Genomic DNA, 16183 nt, shown 5'->3' with positions numbered 1-16183 from the left:
TTGTGGTTTGGCTACAAGCCAGTCAAATGCAAGGTGCTTGAACCAGTTGTCACAGCATGCAGAGTTAATAGAACAAGGATGCAAGTTGTTCTTAAACTTTGTGCACCTGGATTCAGCCCAAGCTGGATTCCAATATAAAAATTAATGTTTGAGGATTGCTTCAGTTGCTGAGATCAGTTTTTTTTTCCTCGAATACTGGATCTCAGTAGCAGTGAGCAACCTTGGTTTGGTTTGTGCTTCTGAATTTTCCATTTGCATTTTTGACACTTCTCTTTACATGCAGTCTGCATATGTAGCAAACATCAAACACCAGAGTTTTGTAACGTCTGATATTTTAATTTGGTTTGCTATCAAATTAAAATAATTTGTCACGTATTTTTCTTATGCAAAAGAAAATATTTCAACATTGGAAAGATCGGTAGTTTTACTCAGACTTAGCATCATTCAGAAAATCTATTTGCCAAAATATCTCATAGGATACTATGGGCTTAAAGGTTCCTCCTCTTCCATCTAAACAGCTGTTTAAAAAAGGGCAGGGTGGGGTGATTAAAACAGATTTTGGATTGATTTTACATCCTCTGCTCAAACACTATATTGCTATCAAGTATAGCTAGAAACTTGGTAATTATCGAATAAGTGTAAACGGTACTTTGTTATAAAATATTCTGAGTGCATGAAAACAAAGTAATATGAATGTTATCAACTGTTTTGTTTAGAGGGGAAACAGGGACTGGCTTAATACCAAAGCGATGGCTCAGTGTTGTCATTACATGGCTTGCCATCAGTCTGCAAACTGCACCTTAGACTATTTAAACCTAAAATACATATGTTGTACATAAATACCCATAACTGAGCTAAGAAAAGGGATACTGGGACAACTGGCTTCTAAAAAAAGATGTCATCATCTGGGTTTGCAAAAATTATTGACCCAAGATCCATCTAGTAGATGTTTATTACGCCGTGTTTTCAATTCACTGATAATGCTTGTCCACTCTGCATTGGCAAGGAATTATTCTTACCTTTTAGGAGTGTTTATTAGTGTTTAGGAGTATTTGAAGTGTTTGGTTAAAGTGTGGGCTGAAATGTAGACTGGGTATTGTGTGTAATTTGTTCTAAATTTTGTTACTAAATGAACCATTACTGAAACCTAATTTATGAAACTAATAATTGAAGTAACACTAATGAAAGTAGCAGTCTCTGCACACAATTTTTGTATAGCTTTTCCAGTTCTTTTGTCATGTGATCTGTTTTACATGTGTTGTGGCCTTAAAGAAAGAAATTTGGGATCAGGGAAGTTACAAATCTGTCTGGAAGTATGGATCATCTCAGACAGGTGTTCACTTTGTTACCAAATGTTTTGAATTGGTCATGTTGTTATTATACTTTGCTACAATGTTTCTTTTTTTTAGTTGTTCTGTGCTGTCTGAACTGAGTGGTATATAAAAATGAAAACAGGAGAGGAAGAATTGCAGTGTTGAGTTCGTAATAGTGGAGTAGTTTAGCAGCAGCAGAATTTTGAAACAGTACTGATGGTGTCAAAAACACACACAGATGAATGCAGGCAGCAGAATGGATGGTGTCTTGCAGCAATTTGGCTCTGAGTTGTTTGAAGGATTGGCCCAGTGGAATATTTTTATTCACAATTTTTAAGCAGGTCACTAAAACAGTGAAAGGTTTCCTATTTAGTTAGGTACCCCTTGCCATTTCCATGTATTTTGTAAAGCATAGTTTTTATTACGTAAATGTGTGTATGTAATTTTAAATGGCACATACGACCAGCTCTGATGCAGTATTGATACTGCAGAAATTTAATGGCTATCATCACCAATGGTGACTTATTTTGGTTTTACTTACGGGTAGAGATGAAAATAATGAAAAATCTGTTTGTGTGTATTTCTGTGTGCATAATCATTCTATATCTATGTGCTAAATGAATTTATCATGCACCTTTGACAGCCTCACCTTCTTCCTGCTCGCTAATCCGTCTCCCTGAGGACCTGTGCTAACATTCTGTGCTGCCAAGCAGCTTCAATCAGCATTTATTTTTCTCCTTCAGTCGGCTTGCCAGAAAATATCTCATCTTTTCTCCACCAAATTCCTGGTTAGAGCCCAGATGAATTTCTGATGTGGACAATTAACACTATTTTTAGGGAGGCACGGCACCTCAGACTTAGTATCTGTTTATTAGGCAAGTATTAAACTGGATTTCTTGGTTTCAAAAAGGATGTTTTGGGCTTTTTTTCTCATGATAAGATTCAGTGTTTGGGACTTTAAACCTTGACAGTTGTAGCAGAAAATGTATTTTTGTGTGCAAACCTAAACCAAAGAGAAGCTCCTGTGTATTCTGAGAGCTGCAAGTTATTGGGGCTTTTAGGTATCATATGGGAATAATAGCAAGTGCTTAAACCATGGCAATTTCCCCACATAGATAGTCAGTGCTGAGCCTGGACCACATCAGTAATGAGAAGCCTATGATGCATGTGTTTCTGAAGCATCTCCACAGATATATGCATGCATACTGGTGACCTAACTCATCAAAGAGGCCACACACAGAACAATGGTGGAAGGAACTGAGGAGTGGAGGGGTGTAGGTTAATGCAGAATTTCCTTAGGTCTCCTAAATGGCTCCAACTGGCACCTTTATTTTTATAGGCAGTCAGGTTATATATATTACAAGAAGGAAGTACTCGTCTAGGAAGGAAAACTACTTGATTAAAACCATATTCCACCTTTCTTTTTTTTTTTTTTTAACTGAAAATGTAGAACTTTTACATCCTCTTATACTGCTGTGAACAATTTTTTCCTGCCATTCTTTCTGCCTATGGGAATAAAGGAAGTAAAGTATTTTGAAAGGATCTGACTGCCATAATAGAAAATTTTAAACTAAAATGCAAACCATGGGCCACATGCTACCTTTTGGCAGATAAACCCTGGGGAGTGCAAAGCTTGCATAATTCAAAGGCAAATCTCAGGGGGAGGGGAGTAGATCAAGAGAGAAGGGTTTGAGTTGCAGCCAGTGGGGGAAGGGAACTGCAGCCAGGAGAAGCAAGGCAGGAGATCCAGTATCCCTGCTGGCATATTGGTGCACTGCTCATCCCTGCAGAGACCATTCCTTCATCCTTCTCTTTCCCTCCAACCATTTCAGTGGTGCTGTCATTGACTCTGATCCTTGTGTGTCTTGCTGCAGGAGGTGACAGCTGCAGAGGGAAGCTGCAGTTCAGTGGGCAAGCAGTAAATATCTTTCTGATGGAAAACACTATATTTGCCAGCAGAACTTTGCTGTTTCACTTTGCTGTGCCTTCTGTTGACTTGCTCTTGAGCACCACGTTTTGATCTGTGCAACTCCCAGTCACAAGATCTGCTGTGGAAGGGCTCTTTTTTTGCCTGGATGGAAAGGGCAAGGAGTCATTTAGCACAGACAAATGTCATCCAGCTGTTCTGGAGAGAATTCACAGCACCTTCTTATCACAAATTCTGCTCTCTTTTTGCCATAGCTGTCCAAGAATGGAGGGGGGAAAAAAACCATGGAATTAGATCTAAGTCATTCAGACAACTAACTGATGAAGAGCTGAAGCACAATCCATAGAAAATAATTTGTATCTAGAACTGGTTAGTGGGTATTTCATCAGTGTTGGCCAGAAGAATAGAAATTCCTGTCATCTCTGGCTTAGTGTAACAAAGGATTGTGAATCTGGGCTTGATTGAGTTAGTACTTAAAAGTCCATTTTTCCACTGATACCCCTATGTAGTTAGTGTAAACATTGGATAAAAGCAAAGCAAAGAGACAAAGTTAGTAGCAGGAAGATGATACATTACTTGGAGAATGCATCCTTGATTTTTACCGGAGCCCCTACACTTCAGGAAGCATCCTGAATTTTGTACCATGCTTATCAAAAAGCACCTAACCATATTAAAAAAAAAACCCAATAAACAACAACAAAAAAAAATCTGATATGATCTTTGAAGTCAGCAATTATGGAAGACTCATACTTTTAAAATCAGCAATAATAGCTCTAAGACCACAAGTCCCATTAAATTAATAACATCAAGTGATTTGCTTTTAGCCTTAGATGGTTCTGTTGTTTTCTGCTTCTTCCTTTGAAGCGAAGGTACCTTTTTGATACTTGAAGGTAGTCTGTTTAACATTAGGAGACAAGTTTTCTCCATTCTTTTGGCACCTTTCTTTCTATTGATGATATTTCATTTCCATAGGAACGGGGGAGTTTCAAAAATTGTGGAGAATCAACTTGGACATAGCATTTGGTTTGTTACTTGAATGTGCCACTTCTGATTATATATGGAGATAAGATAATTCTTTTATTTTCAGTTTTAAGGCATATGGGATAAATTATTTTATGGACAATAGCTTTTAAATGTTGTTCAAGTATATTATATTTGGGTTTTATTCATCTTAGGCCTATCTCTTATGAGACTTACTTTATTTTTAAATATTTACAGTTTGAGAGACTTCTGTGCTTTCCAAATGAAGTTACAAGGATGTTTAGTTTACATGACCCCAGTTTCATGACAGCAGTAGCAGATCTGATATCTTATCCCAGAGAATGCATTTTTGGCCTCTCTTTTAGCTCTGTTCATGGTGGGAGTTAATAGCATATTTCAGCTCTAACTCAGCTGGAGAACCCTGACAACAGTGAATCTTTCACAGAGTATAAACACAATTTGTATTTATAGCATAGTTAGCATTTACTAAATAGTTGGGAAAACAATCAGTCTGGTTTTAGCAGGTTGGGCAACAGTCTTTGTTGTGGCTGTGATGAGTTTTAAAATGTAGGATAAAATGGTTATAAAATAACTGTCACAGAGCAGTAAATTTCCATGTGCTGAATTCGGTAAGTAACAAATTCATGCAGGCAACATTCAAAGCACCATAGAAACTACCTTTGAATTGTCCCTGGCTGTAAGTGTGCTGCACAGATGGTATATTTGGTGTTGTACAGCACAGGAACAGTGGGAAAAGCCAAATAAATGTTTAGCATTGGTCTCATTTTAGTTGCAAATCTACATTAAAATACCCTTATATGGAACTGGAATTAAGAAGGCTGTATTTAAAGGAAGCATACTGATTTCATGGCTAAGGAGGAATAGACTCGGCAATGCAGTCAAACCCACACTTTGGTCTTTTCCTGGGAAGGTACCCAGAGCAGGAGTGTGTAACACAGGCAGTGCCTCCCATGAGGACAGGTACTACTGCTCAATGAAATCAGCCTGACTGGGCAACAGGACTCTCCCGTGGAAGGATGAAGCATTTCCTTCTGGTGGAAGGAGCATTAAAGAGCAGGAGCACCACTCCTGCCACCAGTTTGTATCAATTACCTTTTAGTTCTCACATCTCAGCTCACACTGTGACCTGTTTATGGTGTTGGAATGAATGAGCAAAATGAGCATAAGCAAGTGCTTACTGTAGTATCTGGGAGATGTGGCACTTCCTTGATTCTATTCAGCCTGGAGTTTGATGTGATGAATGGGGATTTATTGCTCTTTGTCTTAACTTACACATTTACTGCAATGCTTAGAAACAGGTATGAAAAATATTCAGCCAGGGTCTGATCCAGAAAAATATCTGACCTTGTTGTTCTCTTCTGTCCTTCATTACAGAACAGATTCTGATTTTACCTGCTGTTTGTGCTTCTCTATCCAGCAGGAAAATAAGTGATATTTTAGGGTTAATTAAGGTAGGACTGAGATATTCGATGTATAAGGATTTAAAAAACTGGCTGGAAGTAGTGAAGTTTTTTTGGAAGGAAGTAACGGATGTGAGTTAGTTCTTCAGCTCCAAATGCTTTTTTCCTCAGCCTCTGATTGAAATTCAAGGGATAGAAATTTTCAGCGCAGTCAGTTTCCTCACCTCTTCTTGCTTGACTTGTCTTGTGGATCTATCAGAGCCAGAGAGGTCTTGAGACCCCCTGGGCTCTTTACATTTTCATTTGTGCCTGGCTGGTCAGTCTTACCTGACATATTTGTTGGCCAGCATTAAATAAGAAAGTGTAATCAAAAGGTAAATAAGGTATGGATAAAAGTGGTATTCGTAATACTTCAAAACCAACTCATTTTAATATAAATTGTTTCTATTTTTAAACTTTTTTCCTTCTTCCATATGTGGAAAAGAGGAGCGATGCTTGTATATAATAGCTACAATTATACACCAAGTCATTTAGCCTTGAATGAAACATAGAAGTGAACAGGCTGCAGGAATTTTTTGTGTCATCAACATGCTTTGATTATTTGCAGGCTCTTTATGCTGTCCAAATGATATCTGTATTGACTTTCACAGTAACTGGGAAGCTAAACATTTTTGTTTGGAATGTTTTCATTCTATGTCCTTATTGCAGCCCGGGGTGTCTAACCTGGGCATGACTATTCCCACTCTGTCTTGGAGATGTGTGTGGTGTTTACTTACCGAACTTCATTATTTTAGTTATTAGTTTTATTTGATAAATAGCTGCTGGTTGAGTGAGAAAGCTTGTGGTCATGCCAAAGGTGTTTTCCTCAACCAGTGTCTAAAAGTTAAGTCTCATTTAATGTTACATTCATTAAAGAATAACAAAAAGCTCATTTTTTGGAGTAGAAAACTCTTGAGATAGTATTGTACCTACAGTTCGGAAACAGCAAGTTTGGTCTTGCAGTTAGTAGTTATGAGAGTTTAACTAAATGTATTTCATAGCTTAGCAAAAAGAGTTATTTCCTTCTTTTTCACAATCGTTACAGATTCTGAAAGGTGATTGCAGAAGACAGTTTAAATACCACTAGATTTGGGATTTTTATATCTGTGTATTACTCTCCTTCTGATTGAAATGTTTCATTTTGTGAAGCTTTCTTATTTAATAAATAAAGATGACATCAATACTTAGAAAGTTCTTTGGAATGTTAACAGATTGGAATAATTGCTTTTTACCAGAGGAAAAGGTTTTATAATGAGAAAATTTGGGATCAGCTAAATAGCAGGTTTACTGTGCAAAGGTAGCAAGTTTTAAAGGTTGTTTGGCTATTTGGAGAAAGCAAATGAATAATGCCAGAAATTGAGGGTATTGCACATGGCAGTGCCACTACTTTCTCAGTGATAATTACTGATTTTAAACGAAAACAGTGAGTTGCTCTTTTGAAATCTTCAGCTGCCACAGAAAAGAGAGACGGGAAGCAATTTTGGTTGTGGTGCTCAAATAAAACAGAAACTGTTGTATTTTAGCAAACTAGTCCCAGAGCTGCTTAGGATTTTGCTTGTACTGAATCCAGTTTTATTTGCAGGTCCTTGCATTCATCTTAGCTCTCTTTTTAGACTCTTTTCTCTTTTTATTTTGTCAGTCTCTTTGAAGTACTACCAGACCTGTTTTTGTAGTTCTAGTGTTTTTTATCTGCTTCTTTCCAGTAGCCAAAGATTTAGGTGTTTTGAATGAGCACATCAGTGCTCCAGACAGAGATACTGTTTGAAATTATCCATGAACCCAGTGCCTCTGAACATTATTGAGTGACATTTGTTTCTGTTGGTTGTGTCTGCTCTGACTAACTGGTTTCTTTCAGATTGGCAGCTGGGATTACGCTGCAATAGACGGACAGCTGTGTGAGCTGGAGATTGCAGCCAGGCCGGGCTGTGCCTCTGTTTAATATGCCTGGAATGTATATATTCAGATTGGAGCAACTTGTACGGCCCTGAGGGGCTTCTAGTTGTATTCTCACAAACTGTGATTACTTCCTGTTTTAATGACTGCCATGTAATTGTCATACTGATTTGTCTGGACAAAAAGAGTTAATTTCTTCTTTTTTCTCACAGAAAATTCCTTAATGTAGTTTAAGAGCTGGGTTAGTGGTTTTGTTTGTAAAGGTGTGGTGGAAGGCATCCTATGCTGTTCTCCTTTCTCCACTTTTCTGATGTGAACAGAATAGTGTATCTGTTGACTCTCAAACAGCTTTGAGAGAAAAAAAGTAATCCTGCTTGGGTAACCCCTCCCCCTCCATATATCTGTAGTAGTTTGGATTTTATAAATTACAAGTGGTTACACCAGTAACCAGGCTCCAGACAACTCTGGCATTTTCAGTAGGTAGAAGGAGATGAAACTTGGGGGTGGTAAGAAGAAAAGAATAACATTATGCAGCAAATATATTTCTTGCCAGGAAGGTAGAAAGAAGAAAATCCACTATGCTTAATTTCTATTTGACGGCTTTAATTTCTACACGTATCTGTTGTTTTTTTGTGTAATGAGGCACATTCAGTTTTGTTACAGGCATTGCTAATGCACCACAGCAGGCAAAGGTTGTGCACTTTTTTGCTCCATCCCAGCTTACTCGTGTGCTCTAATAAGGCTCCACTCTGCGGGCTGCTGACAGTATTTCTGCCCACGCTTCAGCTCTGGAGCCATAACGCTGAGGTACTGGGGCTGGAGCTGTTCCTGCATTAGTGGGCAGCAACAGGCACCTTCTACACTGCGCTTGGTTAGCAGAGGGTAGATCACAAACATTTTGCAGTCAGGTTTAATGATACCTAGAGAGAGCAGTATGTAACTCTTGATCTTGTTGTGTCTTTTTCTTAGCCTTTTTTCTTCTCCACTCTGCCCTGCTGTTTGTTAGATTTCAAAGCTAGTACAGACAATTTTCTTAAATCAGTATGTTAAGTGAATAGTGCAGTGAGAAAACAAAATATGGAAGTGATTCAAAACAAAATGTTTGATTTGTGAAGTCAAAATAGGAGAAATAATTTTCTGGTTCGACATGAAGAAGGTAGACTGCTCATTTTAGTTTTAAAATAGCAAATGGGAGTGTGTGAATTTATGATACTAACATTTGAGTGCTGTATTTTTCCTTGGGTCAAGTGTAGTGCAATATCCCCAGGGCAGGTGTACAGTCAGCCAGCATATACATTACCTGTGTCAGAAAAGCATTTTGCCCATTTTTCACAATTTTGATCTAATGGGGATGGTTAGGAAACAAGGGAGATGGTACTACAAAGAGCTTCTCTTTATAATCTTCTGCCTCTTTTCAGCAATTTTATCTATTGTTATGAATATGTCTTGCTCTCTGGCTAGTGTTATCTGTGCTCCTGTAAGCCTAGAGGAATGTAACTAAGAATATTCCTGTAGGGGTGTAAGAGTCTCTCTGTGGTCAGAGGGGGTTTTCTGATCACTTGTTACCAGAGCTTGATTTTAATCACCACGCCATAGGGAAAAGAGCTCGTTGGTTGGCCACTAAGCCATTCAGCTTCCCTGTCTGAGGGGAAACCTGTCAAATAGTCTGTGTTCTCTGATGCTCTAAGGCAACATCTGGGTGGAAGGAAGGGGAAAGCAAGTAATCACAATTGCATTATCGCTCAAGCCAATAGAAATCACTGAGGAACATGTGCATAAACCTTTTTGAATATTGAAAAGTGAGGTAGGAGCGGCAGAGAGCCAAAGTAATTACTTTTGCAAGGGCTCTTATTTTCTGGACATAAATACTGGGCAGAAAGGTTGAAGATGAACCCAAAACGTTTTCTGTCCCTGACACATGTGCTGAAAGAATATGTATTGCAATGCATGTTGTTATTTCACCTGGGGTTTCAAATGTTTGGCAACTAAATCTTAGAGATTTGGGAAGTAACTGGGAATACTTTGGTGCAAATCTGTAAAGGTGCTGAGAGCAACCTCCTTGAAGCAAATGGTGAGGTTATAGCTTGTTGTGCCCTCAGACCAAGGCAAGCGTTCTAACATGGGTGTGCTGTGCCCCTGGACTCTTCAGACAGTTTGGTGTTTTGTGTCTGAGGAGGCATGATGAAAGCAGCTCTGAGCTAGTCCCTTTAAAGGTCTTTAAATCTGGAGTTAAATGGTGTACGTCTTGCCTTTTAACTATTATGGGCCTTCATTTGAGGATTTGAGTTCAAAACTGGAGACTGTTTCATTCTTTCTCTGTGACACTCACTGCAGTTCCCCCTCCACCCGCCCTCCCTCATATTTAATTTTATAGTTCTTTCAGACATAAACATGAAAAAAAAGCAATTTTGACTTAGTTTCTGAGTGTTGCTGCAAAGAAAAGTAACAAACATCTGTTTTTACCTTAACTGCATCCATATGTTCAACCTCCCCATCACCCTCCTTCCCAAAAAATTTACAGCCGTATTTGGTGGGTACTGCATACTGTTGAATTAACTTTCTTCACAGTTAGATTAGAGGGTAAGTTCAGAGACTGAAAATAGCCATACCAAACTGTGGCTAGGAGCTACGTTATAGCCAAGCCAAGTTTTCAAGTTCTTTACTTTCTTTCTTTTAATTTACCTCCTATTCCCCTTCTCCCTTTCCCACACCCCAAGAAAAGAGATGAGAGATGATCTGGTAGACTTTTTTAGGAATGGGGAAAATCAGATAAATGTTAACTTCTGAAATTTGCCTATGGCTTTCATGCTTCGAAATTAATTAACATTCGAAATATAATGCTACATAAGTATGTGGTTTGAGATGCATACTGTGTGAATTACTGTAAAGGGTTGCTTACCTTGTTTCATTTTACTGCTTCTTGTTGTAGCATCTGGAACAATTCTGTCCTTACTGAAATTTTGGTTTTGTAGATGATTAACAGGAAGAAGGCAGTTTTACTGAGATATTTGAGAAACAGTGAAACAAAATGTGGAATGATACTGTCTTTTACTTTGTGGCATGCATATTGCTTTCAGCGATAAGAGTTTGTCAAGCTGAAGAACCCTTTCAAACAAAGGTTATGCCTTTCCAGTTATAGGGTGCCTTTAATAGATGTGAAACTAGGTGTGCAAATGTCCCAAATATTTCTGCTCAGTAATCTAAATGGCTGTATGTTCCAGAGGGGTCCAGCAGTGTGAGAACACATGCTCTTCCTCTGCTGCTGGAAGCAGCCGTCTGTCTCTTAGTAATACTGACTAATGCTGGTAATACTACATTTTCAAGAAAGCTTAGTTAGAAGCTGGGCTATAATTCATTAGAAAGGAAGTGGATGATGACTTTCTGACTGATGGGCATTTTGCTCTATTTTCTCAGGTGAGTGGTAGGTTCTTTTCTTCAGAGGAGATACTAATTATATCTCTGAGAGAAAAATTCCCTGCTCCCACCTGGTTTTCTTTGACAGGTTGAACAAAAGTCTGAGTGGCATCTGGTGGCTCTTTCTATTGTTATGTAAATTGAGAGAATGGGGATTGATTCCAGCTCCACCATCACATTTCTGCTGACAGAGGGAGGTCATCTTGCATCCTTCTGTATGTGATCCTTCTGACTGAGACATCAGAATGTGGACTTGACATCTGGATTAACTTTGAATACAATCTGGGGAAAGGAAAGAACTATTTGGGGTTGCTAGTACACTCTCTTGGTCATTATTACAAAATGTGGAAGCTAAAAAAAGAAACCTTTACATTTCTTTTTCTTAGTTACCAGAAAGAATGCAGAAGATTTTTTTCTGAAGTCTAGCCACTATGTCTAGACATATTTGTCCAAGTGTTGTTGCCTTTACTCAACAGTTCTTCAAATTTCTTTTAGATTTCTGAAGACACCAGTAAAGACGATGTACAGATGTCAGTGTCTGTTCTTTCATGTTCTGTGTACAGATTTCATGCTTTATGAAACCTTGTTATCTGTTGTACGACATGATCTGAAGGTGGATTTTTCCCAGTTCTGTTGTCAAAAAGGATGTGATTGTGTCAGGGGGCCATTTGCAGTCCTGGAATTGTAGGCTCTCAGATTTTTTTGAATGACCAGATGGAACCTAATGAGTCTAAAGGACTTATTAGTGCCAGAGCTGTAAATCACAAACTCAAGCCAGATCAGAAACAGGGATGTAGAAACTGTCTAAAGGGTGAAAACAGAGAATTTGGGATCCTCTGAGTCAGGCTGTGGCAAAATCATTGTCCCATTGGCCAGCAGCTTCACCAGGTCTGACAAACACATGAAAACAGACAGTGATTCTTGACTGGGGGGTTGAGTATTTTATACTTGTTCTACATCAGTTTGGCCTCTTGTAATGATGAATGTGTTTGAAGTATTTGAAATACTGTGCACCAGTATGGGATGTCTTGTTTCATTTTCCCTTACTATTGGAACTATGCAAAAGTGTATAGTTTCTAGAGGCAGCATTGGGAATTAAGGGACATAGATTCCATAGTTAAGAAAATATTCTGACTTGCTTTAAATGCTGAACATGGGCATTTGGGAGTGAAAGTTTCTGTATTGATCAGTGTACAAGGAAATTAATAAATCTAAAGCTTATTATTTCCTCACTTTATCTGTTCTCAGTTCTAAAAGAAATGCATGTGATTTGTGCTGTAAGAAAATTTTATTAATTTTCAATAATTTACTAGAGATCTATTTAATAGGAAATAAATAGTAGATCCTAAAGACTGTCAATTTTTACTAAATATTTTAACAAGTATAAAGTAACCGACAGCCAGGACAGTCTGCATTCTGCTCCTCCTGTATTCTTCTAGTTCTACTCTGAATGCAGGGCAGAATTCCCATTCGCTAATGAAAACATACCACTTAATCTGCAGCTAAGTGTAGGCAAATCGTTTTAAAATCTGGATGTTTTGAAACAAACAACATTTTAGGAGAGGGTAGAGCTGCTGACCAGTGTGCTGTTCCTTTGTTAATGCCTCATGTCTTAAGAGACCTCAAAGCTTTTGTGATTCCCTTGATATCTTGAGTCACAAACCCCCAGATTTGAATTTTAATGTAGCATGTCTCATCAGCTGGAAGGAGACTCATGTGGTCTCACTGAGCTTTAGTGTTTCATGCATCTGATATTGCTGTTCCTCAAAAAGAACTCACTGCATCACAGTGTGTGTATGTCAGATTTCAGCCAGCTTTTTGATAAACTTACTTATTCACCAGTTCTTTGAAGATTGTGGTGCTTCCCAGAGTGGGCAAGAGTGTTAGAATCTGTTCACAGAGTAATTTCAACTCCTGCTCTGGTGAGTTCAGTTGTTTCAAGAGCCCTGCCAAGTGTAATAAGGTCCAGTGTTTTTGATGGCATGTTTACTGTGAAGAGGATGATTATTTAAAGGTCTCAGGTGCATTCTCCTTTTGGCTTTGTTATTTCTGTAACAGGAGAATGCTGTGTGTCCTAGTAGTCGTCTTTCTTATTATCTAAAAATAGTTGTTTGTAAGCATAAGGTCAGCATAAGTGTTATTCCATTGTCTCGAAAATTTTAAGGAGTGGCTAAAATAGAACAGGAAATATAAGTGTAAGGAGCCTTGAGGAAGGTTGAACCATGAAAAAGAATTAGGGAAAAAGACCTGAGGCATCAGCCCATGTGCAGCCTGCTGGCCCACAGCAAAGGCAAGGTGATTAGTTTAGCTCACAGTGAAACTAAGCTGGATGATTTGAGATTTTCTGTAGTATCAGTCTGTTTCTGTGAATGGTGCAGGGGCCAGCCTGACAAGACGTATCTTGTTGAATTTTGGCTGCTTGATGTTATCTGTAAACAAATGGGCCAAGAGGTGGCAGCGTGGAAAACTAGTTGGACATGCCTAGGGCAAGAAGTATAAGATCACATGTTTCAGCATAATTATTTTTAAGAAATCACTAAACATAATATTTTCATGTATTTCCTATGGAGAAAGTACTAAAGCATGTCGCTGAAGATATTGAGAAACTTGTATTATACCTTCACCTTCTCCTTTAGTTTTGCTGTTCATAGTTTAATACATCCTACAATTGTTTGCTCTTTTTGAATAAACCTAGAAGTAAGAATAAAAGCTCAGAATTGCTTTCCTTGTAGTTATTGCTGTGAAATGAAGCAATGGAGTTTAACGTACAACACTTAATACTTACAGAAACTTTTTAAAAGTTAACTTTTGTTCTTGAGTTATGATACAAACAGGATAAGCCAGTGTTAGAAAGTAAAAATGGAGCCAATAAAGAGGGTTTCTGATTATAATGGCTTGTTTCTGTTTAATATCATTGAGCAGGATGAGGTTTTGCAGAGTTTCTCATGGAAATAGCATCCACAGTACTAAAATGATTACCTCATTCTTAGTACCAGTGCCAAGCACTTAGCCCCACAGTGAACACACGGGGTTGATTTTCAACATGAAACAAGCCAGAAGTGTGGAATGACATTTTCAGGTGACAGTTATGGTTCTATTGCCTGTAATTAGCACCTCTTAACATGCAAACCTGCCTGTGCCTTTTCCAGGCTGTGGAAGCTCAAATACGAAGTTTTGGACAGACCCCTTCCCAACTGCTCATAGAACCACATCCTCCAAGAAGTTCTGCCATGCAGGTGGTAAGTGCCACGTTAACTCTTTGTGATCTGCCATTGTGCTCACTTCCTTTGCTATCTTAAATTTGCAGAACTGGACACTTTTGCTTTGCTTTTATGTGGTCATAGAATTATGTTATTAAAACCAGCAGATGAGTTATGATTTGGTAGGAGTTGTATGCAGTGCTTGACTATTTTTTTATTTATTGCTGAAAGTATTGCATTGATTTCTAGGACAGACTTTTTTTTGTCAGTGTAATCTAAGAACACTTCATCAGTTGATTTTGTTAATACCATACCTGTACAGGTGAGAGCCAGTTATCGCGGAGACAATTTAGTTAATCTTTGGCAGATTCCCCAAGAAGCATGGATTTAGGAGGTGGAACCTCCTTGTCTTTTCCCCCAGGCATAGGTTTTCCCCTAAAACCAGGATTACTAGGAATTCATGAGCTGAAACTTACATAGCAAAGAATGTGACTAAATGTGTTTTGCAGTAAAGCTAGGGTGATAAAATCCAGGCAGTGAGCATTAAAATGCTTTCCCTTTTACCTCTACTTGTGTCTAATACAATTTTATTATACAAACTATTATTTTATTACTGATTACTTTTCATATCATGTTGTGTGCAGTCCTTGGGTTTAAAATATCATTTATGTTGTCATGGGTCCAGGACTAAGTATGTTAAGTGATATTCTGACAAGTGGAGGAAATGGTCTGCTAATTCACCAGGTTTTCAAAAGGTTATGTTCCTTTATTGTTAGGATGGACATTTTACACTGCAATATTAAAGAGAAAGAAAAGACATTTTCTTCTTGTATGTCCTGTAAGGCATATGGCCTACTCAAGCAGACTGAAGTTATTAGATTTAAAACATATCTGAAGTGCAGAAGGTTTTAAAAGATCACACAGAAACATGAAGTGTTTCCGAAGTAGCTTACAAACCTTGTGATGCAGGACTCTGAGAAATGTAAGCTTTTTTCATAACTGAGCTACTTCCTCAAATGCATCACATGTTGTACCTGAGAGCTGCCCAGGTCCCAGGACTGCAGACCACTGCAGGGACTTGTGTGTGTCTGTCAGAAGAGCCCTGCAGACAGGAGTGTTGAGGAGCCCAGATAGTCTCATCATGCAGCCACTTGCCATATGTGTGTCCGTCTGTCATGGTGCCATGCGCTAAGCACTCGCTCTGATTTAAAGGGATTTGGTTCAGGAAGAGGAAGAACTCGAGAAGTTGATTATTGATGTGTTAGTCAGAGCCATTGCTATATAAATAAATTTGATACCAGGAAGCAGTTTTTGTGGTTTTATCATAATATTTTTCATGATGCTCAATAAGTGAAGATTTAGTAGGTAACAGAAGAAATTAAAATCTAAGAAGTTAGCTGTTTCTAACTCCTGTGGTTTTTTGGGCTGGGGAACACCCAGAAAAAAAGCCCTTAGTTCTTCACTTGCTGGTTTTGTGGATATTAATACATGTTTTCATCATAGCACTAAATTAAGTGGTTTTAAAAGTAGTATTCCTGGAGCTGAAATACAGTAAGGATATTTTTCCTGTCCTAATTTTGAATTATTTCTAGTTGCATTATTTACTGAGTTTTGTTTTCATGTGTGTGTGCATGTGTGCATGAATACAGCTGAATTGGAAGTTACCACGTGCTGTGTTAAGTGCACAAGCCATAATATACACCAGGTGTAGTAATTAGCAGTCACACGAAGGCTGCCTATTTGTCTGGTTTTGCTGCTGTTGCTGTATCCCCTTGTGTTTTCAACCATCAGATAGCTGGATTTAATTGAGGCCACATCAGATGAGGCATTACTGACACCTTTAATTGAATGAGCATCCAGGGAGGATTAACTCATAATATTGATTGGCTTTTAGCCACTTGCTCAGAAGGGTGTCTGGGTAGCTTATTAGTTGCTTTTATTTACACCTTTATGCAAAGACTGTAAATAGGAATTCATAGAGCAATATGTTTTTCT

General features: G+C 38.3%; 1 protein-coding gene across 3 annotated transcripts in view; it reads left to right on the top strand.

Annotated features, from left to right (window-relative positions):
• LRBA (LPS responsive beige-like anchor protein) overlaps positions 1-16183 on the top strand; it is a 365208-nt gene that overhangs the window by 311037 nt on the left and 37988 nt on the right. For all 3 annotated transcript variants that reach the window (XM_085058223.1, XM_085058224.1, XM_085058222.1), the window contains exon 48: positions 14138-14227. In XM_085058223.1, coding sequence (XP_084914349.1) covers positions 14138-14227 — 90 coding nt within the window. The remainder of the gene's footprint in view (positions 1-14137; positions 14228-16183) is intronic.

This window comes from Lichenostomus cassidix, chromosome 4 (genome assembly GCF_008360975.1).
Source record: "Lichenostomus cassidix isolate B80296 chromosome 4, HeHo_3.0, whole genome shotgun sequence".
Lineage (NCBI taxonomy): Eukaryota > Metazoa > Chordata > Aves > Passeriformes > Meliphagidae > Lichenostomus > Lichenostomus cassidix.
Note: the sequence above shows the minus strand (reverse complement) of the source record. Positions and strands in the feature narration are given on the sequence as shown.